This window comes from Colletotrichum gloeosporioides (assembly GCF_011800055.1).
Source record: "Colletotrichum gloeosporioides strain Lc1 chromosome Unknown consensus_25, whole genome shotgun sequence".
Lineage (NCBI taxonomy): Eukaryota > Fungi > Ascomycota > Sordariomycetes > Glomerellales > Glomerellaceae > Colletotrichum > Colletotrichum gloeosporioides.
Genome location: NW_025544670.1, coordinates 331,359 through 346,650, shown reverse-complemented (window position 1 = coordinate 346,650; position 15,292 = coordinate 331,359). Strand labels below are relative to the sequence as shown.

The 15,292-nt window shown below is 50.4% G+C and overlaps 3 protein-coding genes across 3 annotated transcripts; 2 read left to right on the top strand and 1 right to left on the bottom strand.

Annotated features, from left to right (window-relative positions):
- Positions 1–3,611: 3,611 nt before the first annotated feature.
- On the bottom strand, positions 3,612–5,170 carry GCG54_00015373 (uncharacterized protein; the record flags this gene model as incomplete). The annotated part of the gene is made up of 3 exons (XM_045415166.1): positions 3,612–3,850; positions 4,849–5,056; positions 5,102–5,170. 3 exons carry the CDS (start codon positions 5,168–5,170, stop codon positions 3,612–3,614), a joined length of 516 nt encoding a protein of 171 aa, XP_045267148.1.
- Positions 5,171–9,461: 4,291 nt separating this feature from the next.
- On the top strand, positions 9,462–10,241 carry GCG54_00015372 (Nuclear distribution protein nudF 1; the record flags this gene model as incomplete). The annotated part of the gene is given in 4 exon segments (XM_045415165.1): positions 9,462–9,471; positions 9,610–9,785; positions 9,832–10,045; positions 10,065–10,241. The coding sequence occupies 3 exon segments, from the start codon at positions 9,679–9,681 to the stop codon at positions 10,239–10,241; spliced, it is 498 nt and encodes a 165-aa protein (XP_045267147.1). The 5' UTR covers positions 9,462–9,471; positions 9,610–9,678.
- A 603-nt stretch (positions 10,242–10,844) lies between these two features.
- Positions 10,845–11,165, top strand: GCG54_00015371 (uncharacterized protein; the record flags this gene model as incomplete). Its single annotated transcript, XM_045415164.1, has 2 exons — positions 10,845–10,913; positions 11,004–11,165. The coding sequence occupies 2 exons, from the start codon at positions 10,845–10,847 to the stop codon at positions 11,163–11,165; spliced, it is 231 nt and encodes a 76-aa protein (XP_045267146.1).
- Positions 11,166–15,292: the final 4,127 nt, after the last annotated feature.

The window sequence follows — 15,292 nt, the reverse complement described above, 5'->3', positions numbered from 1 at the left end:
CCGGGATTATTGCGGTGAAGGCCCTCTCGTATTCTTTCGTCCTTTACAAACTGTCCTGGCGACCCCTATTCGAATATTAGTGACCGTTTTACGGCAAGCAAAGATGGGCCGCAGCTGAGCCAATTCTCTGCTCATTCGGAAAATCCGGTCTTTGTGTCCTCAACCTCTATGATGGGGTCGCCGCGCTGAGGCCCGAATGCCGGGCCGGATCTCGTCTTTATATCAGGGGTTGGCCCTGCCCGAATTTTGTCAGTCGCGCGAGTTGTGCTGGGCGCTCGAAGGCAGATCGATCAAGAATCACGCAAAGGTTCCGACCGGCGCAACCAAGTCATACCAAGCTTTCCTTCGGCAATCATCCTTGCTGTGCATGTAGCGAAGACTCCGATATAGTAGCGCAGCTTTCATGTCATGAAGTGGGATGGCTCAACCACAGTATGGTGATGGATCCCGGGCAGTAATGCGTTGCTTGACTGGCAATTGATTAAGGTGGCTAAAGCGTTGGTAACGAATTACACCCCTTTGTACGGTTCATTTATTAGCCATAGAGGCTTTCCTGTGAAGTCCAGTCCATCCTGGCCCTCATTAACGCCTCTGTGACAGTTACTCAGCATTTCAAAAGGTGCACCCGTAGGCGAAAGCCTCACATCCGATACAAAAGCATATCAGAAAGGTTCAAGCGGGAAGGAAGAAGAGAGCAAGAATCGGTGTCAATTTATGCAATCTGAAGTCCACCAAGAAGATAAGTGAATTGACGGGTGTGTAATACATCTGCCCAATCCTGTGTATTGGGTTGTTATCTGTATCCCCTTCGACGTGCTGTTTCCTCAGACTCTTTTGCAATATGTTCCACGGCTGCTGCACTTATTGTCAGCAGACATCTAGCGATCACAAGCCGAAGAAGAATAAAGGAAACAGAACAAGCACAGATGCTCTTTGCTTGTGCTCGACTGAAACCAATTCTTAGTTGATGACTCGCTCGGGGTTCGTGGCCATTGGACCGTTCAACGGGGTCGTGTTTCTTATCTGTTGGTGTCTTATGGAAACAAAACCTTGATCATTCCCATCAAAGATAAAGACGCTCAAGTTCTTGTCTTAGAGATCTGTTTCTCCTGACGGTAATAGCCACCCTGCAGGCCAGTAGCTGTCCGGCGTCTTCTTTGGTGTCCTTTCTGCCACAACAGGGTTGGCTTCTTGAGCCGCAGGCTCGTCGCCAGCCCCTTCACTGTTGAGGCTTACTTGAAGCTGATCCGTTAGAAAGTCTACGGCAGCTGTGTTCTGGAACTCCAACGTCGCCGTTGAGAGCGCAAAGCTGTTCGGGTAACTGGAAAATGCCAATTTTGTAGCAGAGACTGGCAAGGCCGAGTCAGAGATAGATGCATGACGTACCATCGGATGACAGCAGTAGTAGGTTATGGGAGTTAACGATTAACGGCTGCGGCCACTGGGTGAGTACCCTGATGGATGGACGCGGCTATCCTGACGGCTCACTCTCAAAAGCTCCCGCTACTGTGGGAACTTTTGGAGAGCAACAGTGGCTTGGATTGCAGCTGGCCCGTACAGTGAGGGGCTTCAAACGCAGGACTGATCAGAGTGGCGTGAAGTGGCTTGATTAATATAGCTACGAGCGCCTGGCTACAAAATGGTGTGGCCGATCCCTTATGTAAAGATGAAATTCGGGCCGGGATTCGGGCCCGGGCCCGGCCGACTACCGTCTCGCAAGAGCGTAGACGTCCTCGGACGCAGCCAAAATGCTGCGTCCGAAGTTTCACTGCACCACAAGTCATACTGCGGCCTCCTGATCTCACTGATGCGGATACACGACTTATTCGCGCTGTGGCGTACTCTATTTCGACGTCGTATGTATGCGCTGTGGAGCTTAGTTATCAAGTGATGGGTCTATGTTTGCTGGACCTGGAGCTCGTGGGTTGAAACTTTTTACCTGAACGCCTTTTTGGCAGAAGTTGCTGGCGGCATCACATAATTCGGGTGGAACTTTCCAGGTGTACATTGAACGAGACGCAGAATCCCATGCGCGCTTCACCAGACGAGACAACTCGTCGCCCGCGCCTCACTGGACGAGACCGTCTCGTCAGCGCTTCCCCGAGCGAGACTGAGATTCTCATTACATACCTAATGTGGGTAGGTGGAGTGCAGGCTGAAGCTCTCCCACCTACAACACTCAGCTTACGCGCAGTCCCCGCCGCTATTTACGGGCGCATGACGCTGTCCGAGTCTTTGTCCCAATGCTACAGCACCGCAACATCCACCTGGCACCACATTCGAGTACTATCGCGCTAATGCACCCAGCCTCTGCTTCACCCCCGTGCCTGCACTGTCGTCTGCCATCTCACAATGGTCGAGCCCTCCATATACCAGTTGTCTAACCCTGAGAACTGGATCATAAGGCTTCTTCGTTGCTCCTATAATTTTCATGCACATCGGTTCTTGTCCAGTGGGTAACAAGCCAGGGTTGTACTGTACTGAGAAAGCAAACGCGGCGTGCCCCCTTTCCCGTGGCACAGAAAGCAGTCGACAAGAATGAAACCTTTCTCTCTTTATCGACCCGTCATGTTTGCCATATCCGGATCTGCATCGGCAAGATGGGGGACGAGAACTCATTGAGAGATGCCGAGTCTCCGGAAAAAGTGCGTAATGAAGGCTCAGCTGTGGAATCATAGAGAGCCTAGGCAGAAGGCACACCACATCTGCCCAAATGCAAGAACCCAGACAGATATTATTGTTTGCCAGGTGCGAGAGGCAATGCTTTTCATGAGGTTTGTAAGGTTTATGCAGCTGCTGCGCGCCCGGCCGCAGCAATCGGTGAGCAAAATGTCCGGGGTGGGGCGGGAGGCGGGGTGGGGCCGTGCCAGATGCCGGCTCCGATGTCCCTAGGTACATCTGACACCTTGATGCCCTGGGCCACACCTTCATCCGCGCACGGATCTTCACCCCGACACCCTCCGATGGACCACTGACGCCTTTTCCAGCGAAGCTTTCAACACCCGGTGATGGACTGATATTCATGGGTTATACCGATTCCACAGATTTGAGATCGCTTACCTCAGACAATAAGGATGCTGTGTTCAAGCCACCAAGGCAAATGGACTTGGGATAAGATTCCGAATTGTGAGAACCAACCTACCCACGTCAAAGCAAGGCCGAATGTGAGTTGGAAAGCAACGACACTAGCGAGTTGGACCTTTCAGTAATCAGACAAGAAATTATCCTCACGTAATAGCCTCCCTCGCTTATGTGTAATCTGACGGACTTCACATTTTCACGTGAAGCCCTCCGACTCTGACGGTCTAGTTTCGTTCTGGCTCGCGCACACCACGTATCTGACCATTGCGTTGTATCATTGTGAGCCCTCCATTTACAAGAATGTTTGAAATGACATTGACCCTTTAGCTGCTGAGCATGTAGTGCAAGTCGCTTTTTATTAGCTTGCTGATCGCGTCCCGCATGGACCGGACGTTGGCCGGCATTCACCAATAGGCTTTCACTGATGGCGTGTATGGCTTTGCTTCAATGGCTTGGGTAAGGAGTGGCCGAGAACGTGTGCCTTGAGGCTGGAAGCCTTCGGCCACGACTTTCTCGACTTCAATGTCACATTACAAGCGATGGCCGAACGGTGCGCCACCGGCAGCCGTCAGGCACAAGTAGCTGCTCCTCTTACCCTCACGCTTTGGAACCTTTGGTACGACCTTGAAGGCGACTGCTTTGCCAACGGCAACCACACAGCCGACCACATTGCCCTTGGTAACATCGGAAATTGCGGTCATTGAAGTTAGGTGACTGTCGTCCACGTTGAGGATGTTGTCGACGCCGACATACCGAAGGCTGCAACCGGCTGGCCAATCATATATATGGGTTTGGATTTTAAGTCTAAATCTGAGTGAAATGGGTCATGAGGTGGAAGACTTGACCACCGGGCCTGCTTTTATTAACGAAATGAGCATTCAGAAGAGTAGTCTTTACCTCCGGTGCAGGAGTCATTTTCCGCACAAATTTCTTCATGGAGATCGAGATGGAACTGGGATAGACTCCTGTCTTGTCACTGCTTGTACCTGAGGGACTGGGATCAAGCTCTTCATCGTTTCCTCGCTCGTATGAAGCATGTGTCTCTCGGCAGCAGCCAACTTTTCAGGAGTATGGTTAGGGCTGATTTCGGCAACAGTGTGGACCTGGGTTGCTGCATTGGTTTGAGCGACGGGGCTTGTGTCAATAGCTGTACTTTTGGTGACATTCTGAGGCTTGCCTCCACACAGTTAACGCACATGGCCGCGCAAATTCCCACTTTCAGTTGAGATATATTCACATTTCGAACAAGAGTTCGGAGATTAATAAGAAGATGAGTGCGGTTATAACTTATGGTTGCTGACTGAGACAGCCCCGCAGGAAGCACAGAAGTCCGTATCATGGCAAACGGTGCACTTGTACCATTCATTGACAGATTCATTGAGCTTCTTGCTGAAAATAGGAACGTCGCTATAGATGCTGCGGTGATGTTTCCGATCGATCTGTTGATTGCTACGTCTGTCATAGAAAGCCGCAAAGCAATGTCAGATCGCGAGGGGGCGTATTGGCGGCATTCTTGACACAGTCGTTGCTGTGGCTTTATCAGAGCAGTTCAAGCACTTAAAGCGGACGTCGAGATTGATTTCCTCGCATCAGTCGCAGACAATGAGGCTGCGACAAGGGTCAGGTCTGGTCTCAGAGGGCAATGGCAACACAGTCTCATGAGTAGCCGGCATGAGTTCATGGGCAGGGTGGTGGCCACGGCAATTGTCTGAGTGGCACTTGATGCGTAGATCTAAGTCATCTCAAACGGTACGGGTGATAACTCACGCTCTGGCAGAATCTCGATACAGCTACTGCAAGTGCGAGAAAGGACATGGAAGTCCTTAGCAAGCGTCTTCGTCTCATCGCCAAAGGCACCTGGTATCTGCTGCTGAGCGTTTACCTCTATCTTGCGAGGAAAAGCCACCGCCTTTGCCTTCGTCAGCTGAATGCACTCAGTCGTGCTATTGATAACCTTGCGACCTTGAATAGATCGCTTGAACAGTCAGTGGTCGTCACCTGAGCAGTCCTTGGCAGTTACAACGCAGCCCTCGGAGAGGTCGTAATATCCACAATCGCAGATGCTGCATTGGAAGTAAGTGTTGGCCATAGTTTTACCGTAGGCATTGCAGTAAACTGATCACGTGCGCAATGGAGATGTGTTTGACTCCGTAGACTCACGAGCACGAAATGCGAGCGTTGGCTGTGGTGTCTCAGTTCGAATGATCTGTTCTACTGGCTTTGCTGTGGGATAGAGGGAACGTGGTGCGGGAGCTTCGTCGTTGACAAGAGTCTTCTGAGAGTCCTGAGCCTCGCGGAATTTGAAGATGCCACTACTGGCGGATTCTCGATTGAGGGCAGCCGAGTTGTGAGCCGCACTCTGCAACGAAGTAAGGCCTTCGAAGTAAGGCCTTGGTGTGTCATCACCGCCAGGGTATGGTGTCCCGGAGAGGTACTTGCAATGACAGGTTGCATAAGCTTGGTAGGATCCTGGAGTTCTGTGGTTGTAACCTTCTCCACCTCTACGGCAGTGGCTACATAGAACTTGATTGGAGTGGCAGTTGCCTTGATATGGAGCTTCACATTCGCCTTAACAGCCCATATGAGGGTCTTAAGCACCTGAGGGATACTACCATCGTGCGTGATATAGCCGGCGTCACATTCAGAATGCCGCTCGGCTTGTTGTCAAGACCTAGATGGAGCTGCAACACTCGTCAGTTGCATGTTTTGGATTCATAGGGACGACAACGTAGTCAGTAGAAGCCATCATGCTGCGAGAGCCAAACTCCAGCTTCTTGTGGAACAGACTAGAGACTCATCTTAGCGAACAGCACAGTGGCCCCAAGATCGCGAAGAGGAAGCTTCAGCTATTTGGTGGCATCATTACAGTGATCTTAATAGTGATGACCGTTTACATCTCATTCACTGGATCTCCGCAGCCTTGCAAGTTGCTGCTTGTGCGATCACTGTTTCGAAACGCCCAGAAAGAGGTGATATACTGACGTACACCGGTGCTGCCTCCTCCCCTCATAGTTCACCCTCTCGCCCGATCGACTACTAATCAAATTCATTCCTCTAGCCGGTAAGTAATTGTATCACTACCGAATGGACGGTCGTTGTGGTACCATCTCGGTGGTGTATGGCGTCATTGGGTGTGTAGGCAGTCGAGCAGCGCTTCCCGATGGGCCAGTACCGGTCGTCCCTCCGTTTGCCGGCGCGGCATCCGCTGCGCTACGGCGTCCGCCATCTTGACCGCGGCGGCAGTGACCTTGCCCGTGACGTCGACCCTGGAGATGGCGGCCAGCAGCCGCCTGTCCAGCCCCTTGCTGTAGCGGCGCGCGGCCCATCGCGGTCGGCACGGCCATGACGCGCGCCTAGCGGAACACGGCGCCGGCAACCGCAATGGGGCCGAATAGGGCGGGGCAGTGAGCAGGGCTTTTCAGGGCCTTGGTGCGGGATTTATTTAGAGGATTGGCCTGACTTTGTGTTTGGAGTCGGTAGGACAACTGGGGCGATTTTCAGCTTCATTTCGCTTGGGTCTTTGACGTCGCCGACTCTGGGAATTAGGCTGTAAGAGAAGACTGAATACGCTGGGGATTTTGGGAACGAATCAGTAGTGCTTCTTGTCAACCTCTTGATGCGGCTGCTTATCATCGAAACGAAAGTTGCAGCGAGACACAACGCTGATAATCCGGAGTCCACTGGCAACCCGGACGCGTCCCGAGGCGATGGCGATCATAACGACACGGAAGACGAGAAACGGCAAGGAAATGGCGAAGGAGAGCCGCTCCCCGGCGAAGAAGCAGAAGAAGACTACGACAAACACACGGAACGTCAACAGAAACTCGGATCCTAGTGCTCTATCATCCCCTGCCTTGCTGATCCGGGCGTATCGACATCATCCCCTGTCGCGTTGGTGCAGGTCGTGCTGTTGGGAAGTTACGATGCAACGATATCCACCGTCGCAGAGAATCTTGTGTTCTTCAACTTCAGCTTCCTCAAAGCTGGTCTCTTGTTTCTTCCACAAAGAGTCTGCGACCTGATACTGGGACTCGTTCTAAATTAGGAACGAAGCCCGTCGCCGATAGATCTTATGGAATCCTTGTTCTAGCCTTTGTCATGAATCGCCCCCCACATACCTGGAAACGAGACCAAATTCTCTTTTATGGCGGCTTGCTGGCGCACTGCGGCATAGGGTTGGCCGGAGTAGGACCGCGGGCGTTCATGGACTCAGACGCAATCATACAGAAATACCATGAGGTGAATCCCAAGTTTATTTTGAGAAGAATCGTCCCTATCCGCAGCTGTGCGATTTAACGAACATGGTATTCAGCCTTGGGTAGCGGTAGGCTGTGAGCTTGCGGACGAGCTGAAGAAGGCAATTGACTACGTAAACAGAACGTTGTACTGGCAGTCATGCGTGCTGTGACAAGTTTGTGGAGCTTCTCTTTACTTGGAGGTCGACCAAGCATAATTCAGAAACGCAAATCGTGACTAAAAGGTTCCTCGTACGAGTTTTTGTCGGATTCATCAGCATTCCTCTTGCAAATGTCAGCATGGGACAGAGTCTTGTCGTTGTGAAGGCTGCTTGCTGGGTGGTAGCAAGTAGGCAGGCACAATTATCATGGGTTAAGTGCTGAAGTGGCGCGTATTATCACCACCAAGGCTCGAAATTCCTGAATTAGCAGAAAGATGATAAAAACATCCACCTAAATGTACTAATACCATGACAGAGTATGTGTATAGTGAAGTGTCAGCATTCGTTGTCAAAGTCAATGAGGCCATTCTACTTCTCTGCATCGATATTTCACATGGACTTGGACACTGGTAGATCATCTGCTGAAGAGAGCAAACACGTGCACGCACGCGACAAAAGCAAAACATTCCTATCGTCATCATGAACGTAATTCGACGCAGCTAATATTATGGCGATGATCTAACAATCAAGGGCCCTCTCACCCCTCCGTTACTACTCTATCGCTGAATTGTAACGTGAAGGTACATAAATGCCGTCGGTTCTCCTTCATTTCAATGTGTCTGCTTCGGCACCTGAAGTGTCTCCAATCTCTTGAGTGCTTCTGTATCGGCAATGGTCTCACTGGAACCAGAGCTTACGTTGGGAGATTGCCTGACGGTGTGGTCTGTACTGGTTTTGTTGAAGTAAGAGAGGTGTTGCTGATTGCCCATGAGCTCGTTTGCTGTCGGCTGAGGTGATCTCGGGCGAAATCTGGGCGCGATACCGCGGCCGAGACTCGGACTGGTGTGAGGCATATATGTTGGTTAGTTGATTGATGGTGTTGAAATATGTTTGATTTGTCCTTGGCGATTTTGCACTGTTGCTTGGGGCGTTGAAGATGTGATGTGTCGTGACATTGATCAAAATAGGACTTATTGTCGGAATGCTAGCCTACACATGTACCGAGCGTGACATGCTGGATACATTGATGCTAACCCTACCGTCATCTATCCGTCAAGGGCCAGGACGAGCATGAGAGACGGGGACGGCAATTCACCCAAGAACGCCCAAACCGTGGGGATAACGAGAGTGTGTGGAAATCGCCCGGGAGCCCAAGCTCTTGTTTAATGTGGTGGTCCTCAGTACTAGTCGAGAAACACACTGAAATGGTAGCGTGTGATGGGCCCTGGCGAAGGCGGCTGGACTGCCTTGCCTTCTGAAATGAGCAGGTCATGCATGCCAATATCTCCAAGACTTCCAGACATTGAGATATCTTCGCCGACGTCTCTGTCGTTAACAGTACCTTTGAATTCGCGTATATGAAGTTGTCATCATAGAATTGTCCTGGCAGACGGTTGTCTGGAAGGCTGGATCGAGAGCGCTTGTTCAATTTGAATCTATGGGTGTTATCCACTTCACTATCCACTTGCCGCATTTCTGATGCGCTGTTTCATGGCTCACGGGGCCGTGGAGCTGTACAGAAGAGACCATTCAGCTGTTCGTCGTCTGTTCCATCTCGCACCAATGTACTTAAACTGGCTTCGCTTGTAGAGAACGTGCCGCTTGACTAAGCATTCTAATTGTCAAAACCAACTTTCTTGCTAAGTTGCGATGAGTTGCTCATAGGCTCTGGCTGCGGATTGAAGAAATCGTTGCGAAGCGACCGGTCATTGTTGAGTTTACGCATGCTCACGATCTGCAGGTAGCGGCCGGATGCGCTGTTTGGCAGAGGTGACTGTGTAAGCGCTGTGAATAGTCACCTCGCCCCTGTAATTACAGCGTACTCCCCGGTTAGTCACCCTATAGCGCAGTGCCCGGCAGACCGGTTCCTCCCGTTTTCGGCGCTAAAATCGGGAGGGATCCACTGCACATCGCTGTATCTACAGAAGGTACCTCCCGATTTTAGCGCTGAAATAGGGAGGTATCCACTAACCGCCCCGTGCAGAGCCCTTAAGGTACGTACCTCACAGTGAAGTGAGGCGGAGGTATTCCACGGCGCTGACCGGGCACCTCATGTAATACGATCGACTGTCTGCCCCCCTCCCCCCCGCGCTGTCGCCGCCCAAGGACTTATCGAGAAGAAGTGAACTTAGTATGATGCGTCTGCAGGAGAAGATGTTGAGGAAGTTTCGAGCCGACATACTAGGGGTGTGCAGAAGAAGATGACGGATCTCGAGGTGAAGGCATCACAATTACAGACAGAACTAGATAACGCGACACCATCCTCCTTGGTAGCGCGGAAAACCCACAATCGTACCACGTGGCTACTGTGGCTTTGCATTCCATCCCTCCTGTTCTATCTTGGCCTCGGGCAGTGAAGATTGCTCTATCAATACATGGGGCTATGACCTGGCGGAAATAGAACGGACACTCAATTCGCATGCCAAGCTGGACGTCGATTTGAGTGGTGCCAGAGGGATTGCTCTCCTAGCAAACTGCAGGTCTAACTTGGCCATCAAGCTCTCGGATCCTGCCGAGGAATACGAGAACATTCGAACGCTACCAGGGCATAACCAGAGCGTCATCTCGGTTCCATCTATTCGCTCAGGCGCGGGAGGCGCTGCGCTTCTGGGAAATCTATCGGCCAGCAGAGACCAGACAATTCGAAAATGAACATAACCCCAGAAAACTGCCTGGGCGCTCTACGCGGGCACCGCGACACCGCGATTGGGTGTGGTCCTACCGACTGGACGAGCGGGGGCTCTTATCCACGTCCCTCGACTAGGTAATTCGCTTTCGGAATCTTTCTCAACCGGACTCCAATGCTAAGAAACAGACTTCCTTGCTATAGGAGCACGTGGTAGAGTGCTGCCTTTGCACCTATGATTGTATACGCACACTTTGCCGCCATCACCGGCGTGAGGAAACTTGATTCAGTTAGCAGAAGTGCTGAATACCTTACGACATGTGAAAGAGATAAACTTATCAAATTGCACACCTCCCGAGGAGACCAAGAAGCACTTTGGCAAGATAAAGATTGTGATGAGCAACAGCGGTACCGAGTCTTAGGACAAAACGGACGAGATTCCTTGGGAGAAGTAGGTGCTGTAACCACGTATTAGGAAGATTAGAGCGAAAGGGAGAGAGCGGTCTCGTGCCCTTGCTGGTCTCTGCTCTGACAGCTCCAATTGCCAAGCGGCAGTAAACCTACACAAACTTGCTCTCTGGGTACGACCACGCCTTTAATCTCAACGACCGTGCATAATCTTCGTTCGCTGGGCACTTTGAGAACAACGGTCGCCTGATTCTTATGAACTCTATTGCTGCTGGTCTTCTTGGTATTCGTGACTGTGTTCTCTACATTTCTCCAAGATGACTGTCATTCTGCATGATCAAGGCCTTCGCCGCCAATTTTGATATTTTTAGCAATCAACAGTGTCGCTCCTCGTGGTGTCAGGTCTGAGATACTCACCTAGAACGCATAGTACGCAAATTTTGTTGGTTTAATACTTTCGGATTAGTAAATGCGGTCACTGACGATTGATAGGCTACGCACTATATTCCTGGCGGCACCTCAGACTGGCCAGCTGAGAAAATTGAGACTCTGATGGCTGAGCCCTACGCTCTCAAGCGCTGCGCGACTCCTGAAGAAATGGCCCGCGTTTTTGCCTTCCTTGCTTCTGATGATGGCGGCTGGGTTAATGGTTAGATCACATTTGGACTGGCCGCGGTCTGTCATGAACTCAATGGTTGACTCACGAAACTGGTTAATTCATTACTAATTCTGACGGCTTTTCCCATTCGAGAGCTCTGGTATCATGAAGGTAAGAGTATGAGAACGAGGCATGACTTCCCAAAGTAGGCATGACGATGTGATTTAGTAGAGCCAACTGGATTAGAAAATTGCTTTTCTGGAGTACGAGTCGTGGTCATGAAAAAAACAGGTTTGACGACGGAAGAACACGACACAATGTGTGTAGAGAAGTTGTAGATAGCGCTATCTGAAGCAAGACGGCATGGCTCATTCGACTCCCGGATGCGTACACGCCTTTGCCTTATAAGCTGTAGGATCATCTTTCTCGACACGGTGATTGATATGCTTGGCGTTCAAGTGACGTTAAGACCTTTCTGCGCTTCAATACGGCGAGAATCGCTCTTGTCTATCTACATTCCTTTGTCGAGATACTGAGTAGTTTTAGTTTCCAAGCAGCCTGACCTATAACAGTAAGCTAGGTTTAGCCATGGTCAATGGAAACAGTGGGAACGGGATCGCCAGTCCATTCCGTTCACATGCTGTACCTCCGGCCAAGCTTCTTTTGCTAGTTGCAGCTCCTCAGGTTTGGGTCATCTTCGCCGTTGAAATGGGATCATTGTGATGATGCTCATCCATCCTCACACAGACGACGATCGTTGAGGCCCATCATCAGATGAGATGCTCGTCGAAATGGAGACACATGTGTTTCGCTTACAGAACCTTCCGCGGGAGAAGAGGCGTGTCGGAGTCCAGGGCCCGCAGCTCATACCGACTTCGCAAGCTGACAGGAAGTTGAGACGAGGCTTGAATGACTCAGTATCTGGGTAGGGAATGTCAGCTCTCACTCACTTGGAATGTCTTTTAGTACGACGATCGAAGCCATCAATGCTCCCGTTGCCGTAAGCGCCGTGAGGCAGAATGTACATATGACACGGCAAAATCAGAGAAGACGCGGACATGTGCATTGCGACGCGAGATTAATGAGTTGAAGGCAAACTTTGTCTTAGATCAATGTCGCAGGGTCTTGTCGTTTTGCGAGACTTGCCGATGGACGAGGCATGGCACCTCATCACTGACCTACTGCATGAGGATGACACTATAGCTTCAATGCTCAAGCTCGGCCTTCGCATTCAACGTCAGTCGTCGTCCCTGAACAGCCAAATTTTCATGCTGGACAATACGGGCGCTAGCCTCCCTGACATCGAATTGAGCGTCCAATGTCAGCTCTATTTCTCGTTCCCCAAGTTGTACCCTCCACTTGTGGCCGATGAGGTTTGGTCAACCTTCTCGAGGGCCCGTAACGTCGAATCCCATGACTGGCAAAGCAAGCAATCCCGGCTCCTGTTTCCCGTGCCTTACGTGACAAGAGAGGATTGGATGTATGCTGCTGGCACAACTCCCGCTGAGGATGGGTTTCGAATCATGTATGGGAGTGTTTGGACCACCGAGTTATGTCTCGGCTGCGGGAAGAATGTCCACATAAGCATCGACCTAGTAAAGCGCGCTCTAAATGCTTACCTTCGAACAGACAGTATGCTGTTTGAGTCCATGGACATCGAACTGTTTCCCACCGATGTTTCCAACTGTAGGAAGCGATTCTGTACGACAATATTCGTCAATGCCGTGCTACATTATGCTTGCGTAAGTGGACAGGCAACTCCATGCTGCTGGAGGGTTTGCGACTCTTAGAGGCTCGTATTGAGGTCAAAATTGGAAAAGTTGATCAAGAAACATCGTCCTCGATCCTTCCTTTCCGATCGGCAAACGAGAAAGTGCTTAAGGGCAACGCCGTTGTCCATGTCGCTAAGATTGCAGGTGATCTCTGAACGTACTTAACACCATGACGGCTTTCACTGGGCCGTTTGCGCGGGTTGCGTCGTTTCTGGAAAAGCCTCTGCAACCAAGCTCATGGTTGGCATTTTCCAACTTCGGGATCTAGGTTCCCAGATCACCTTCGGTGTAGGGAGCGTGTAACTGACTGTTGACAGATATCGGGCGCGCATCGACGGTTCGAAGATGTTACTCCTATTTCTTCCCTTGTAACTTTTCTTCTTCGCAGTTTGCCGCCTGGAGGCGCACCTTGTTGACTGCCGTATGACTCTCACAAGGAAAACTTCGACGGCCAGGATGGCCTCGGATGTCACTCCTCCTACACTCACGACATTGCTTGTCCCCTATCGAGGGCTTTCGAGCCATATCAAAGTGATCTTGTCAAGGTTGCTCGCTCCAGACGTGGATAAGATTGCTGGCCACGGATATCGTTGCGAGACCATATGCTCAATTTTCAGTCTGCTCGAGAGTCTGTGATGCTCTTAGTTTCGAGGGAATTGTCAGACAAAGAGCGAACCTTGAAGGTCGCCTCACTCTGTCGACGTGCTCTCGACAATTCGACGACAGCAAGCCCCCGCAAGCTCTCCATACTGAGTTGACTCATCAGGGCTATTGCCCAGTGAGTTATATCTCGGTCAGTGGACCCGAGATGGGCGATGTTGATGAGAATTGAAAGATGTAGATCCATTTCTCGATCTTGAGAGTGTTGCAGCCTGGAGCGTACCACCTTGGGACCCTCCTCGGACTTCAAGCGTCCCACGGCACAGCAGCAGCATTTTTTGTAGCATCGGCCAGACAACTTCAACATCTCAGTTCTATTCACCGGCGATTCCATGCACAGGCTTCCTCGACAATTGCCTAATGTAGGCTTATGTTCTTAGCAGTCGTGGCCTTGACGCAAATTCGATCCATGTCGAAGACAAAGCTGAAATTCGAAGCTCTACTATGACTCTTCGCGAATCTCGCGATATGGTTTCCAGCACTTCGAGATCTTATGCAAAGTCTGGCTCAGACTGGGTATAATACTCTCCTATCAAGTCAGCAGAAGGTCGTCTCGCTCTTCGGAGACTTATCACGCTTGTGTCAGGCCCCCGTGGGAAGCGAAAGGCAAGCTTGGACATTTGATTCCTGACGCCAAGTAACCACCTTGAGAATTAGCAGCTCGCAGCATTATTGAGAAAAAAGACCTATCACACACACTTCTTCACGCCGCACATCATTAAGGAGGTTTGACGTGGAGCAGTTCTTCAGGCTTATTCCTGAGCTATCAGAACAAATTTACAAATCGCCATTGTTTTGTCAATACGAGGCTCTACTGCAAAGCAGTTCCTTGTGATGAAGTACTCAAAGAAATGGTCCCTATATCCATATCAGTTCAAATCGTTCAAGGACGACTTGGTCCAATAACCTGCCCGGTCTATTATGACTCTTCTTGACCCTGTGAGACCCGACAGACTCCTGCACATCGACATGTAAGGAATGGCTTTCATTACACTGCTCCCGTTACTGATTATGATGAAAAGCGTATTCTTACAAAAGAATGCTTGTAAGCGCCTAATGGCACCATAGCGAGGCCTTGGCGAGCCCTAGAACGAGAAGAAAATTGAACTTCAGGCTCATGATATTAAACGAGCACGTTCTCATCGACAAGGTCTTCGCAGCAGACGAAGCTTTATTGGAGACTATGGGATATAGCAAGAAGTCAACCCGTATGGTCCATCACTTAGAACGCTTCCTATCTTGCATTTGAAACACTGGCGTAAGTTATGTTGCTCATCACTTGCTACCATATTCTGCATTTCAGAGATTAGCTGGCATTGCAGGTAGACGATTAGGTATGTCGGCGAGTACTTTTAATAGACCGACTAAGTTTTCAATGGCCAGAGGTCTGTGTTTTCCATTGGTTCTTCACGGAACTAAAACCACATCCAAAGTCGACACGATTACGGGTCACATATCGTAACTGAAGCGTCCTAGGCTTCTCGGCCGGAGATGAACGCACTTGCGACATGGTCCTCAGAGGCCGCGAGTTTAGAAACCTCGACCAGCCTAGACGAAAGGCATTCGGTAAAGAGTTCTTTTGCTTGAACATCGTGATGCTTTTGTTGTCAACGTTTTTCAGTCGCTCCAGATGCCTTAAACATTCATTTTACTACCTGATTTCGTGCAACACTGAGTTTAAAAGTTAGCTGCAGACTGCTGCGACTAGAGTTTGGAAAATAGGAAGCCAGAAATTATAATTAGGTGCAGCT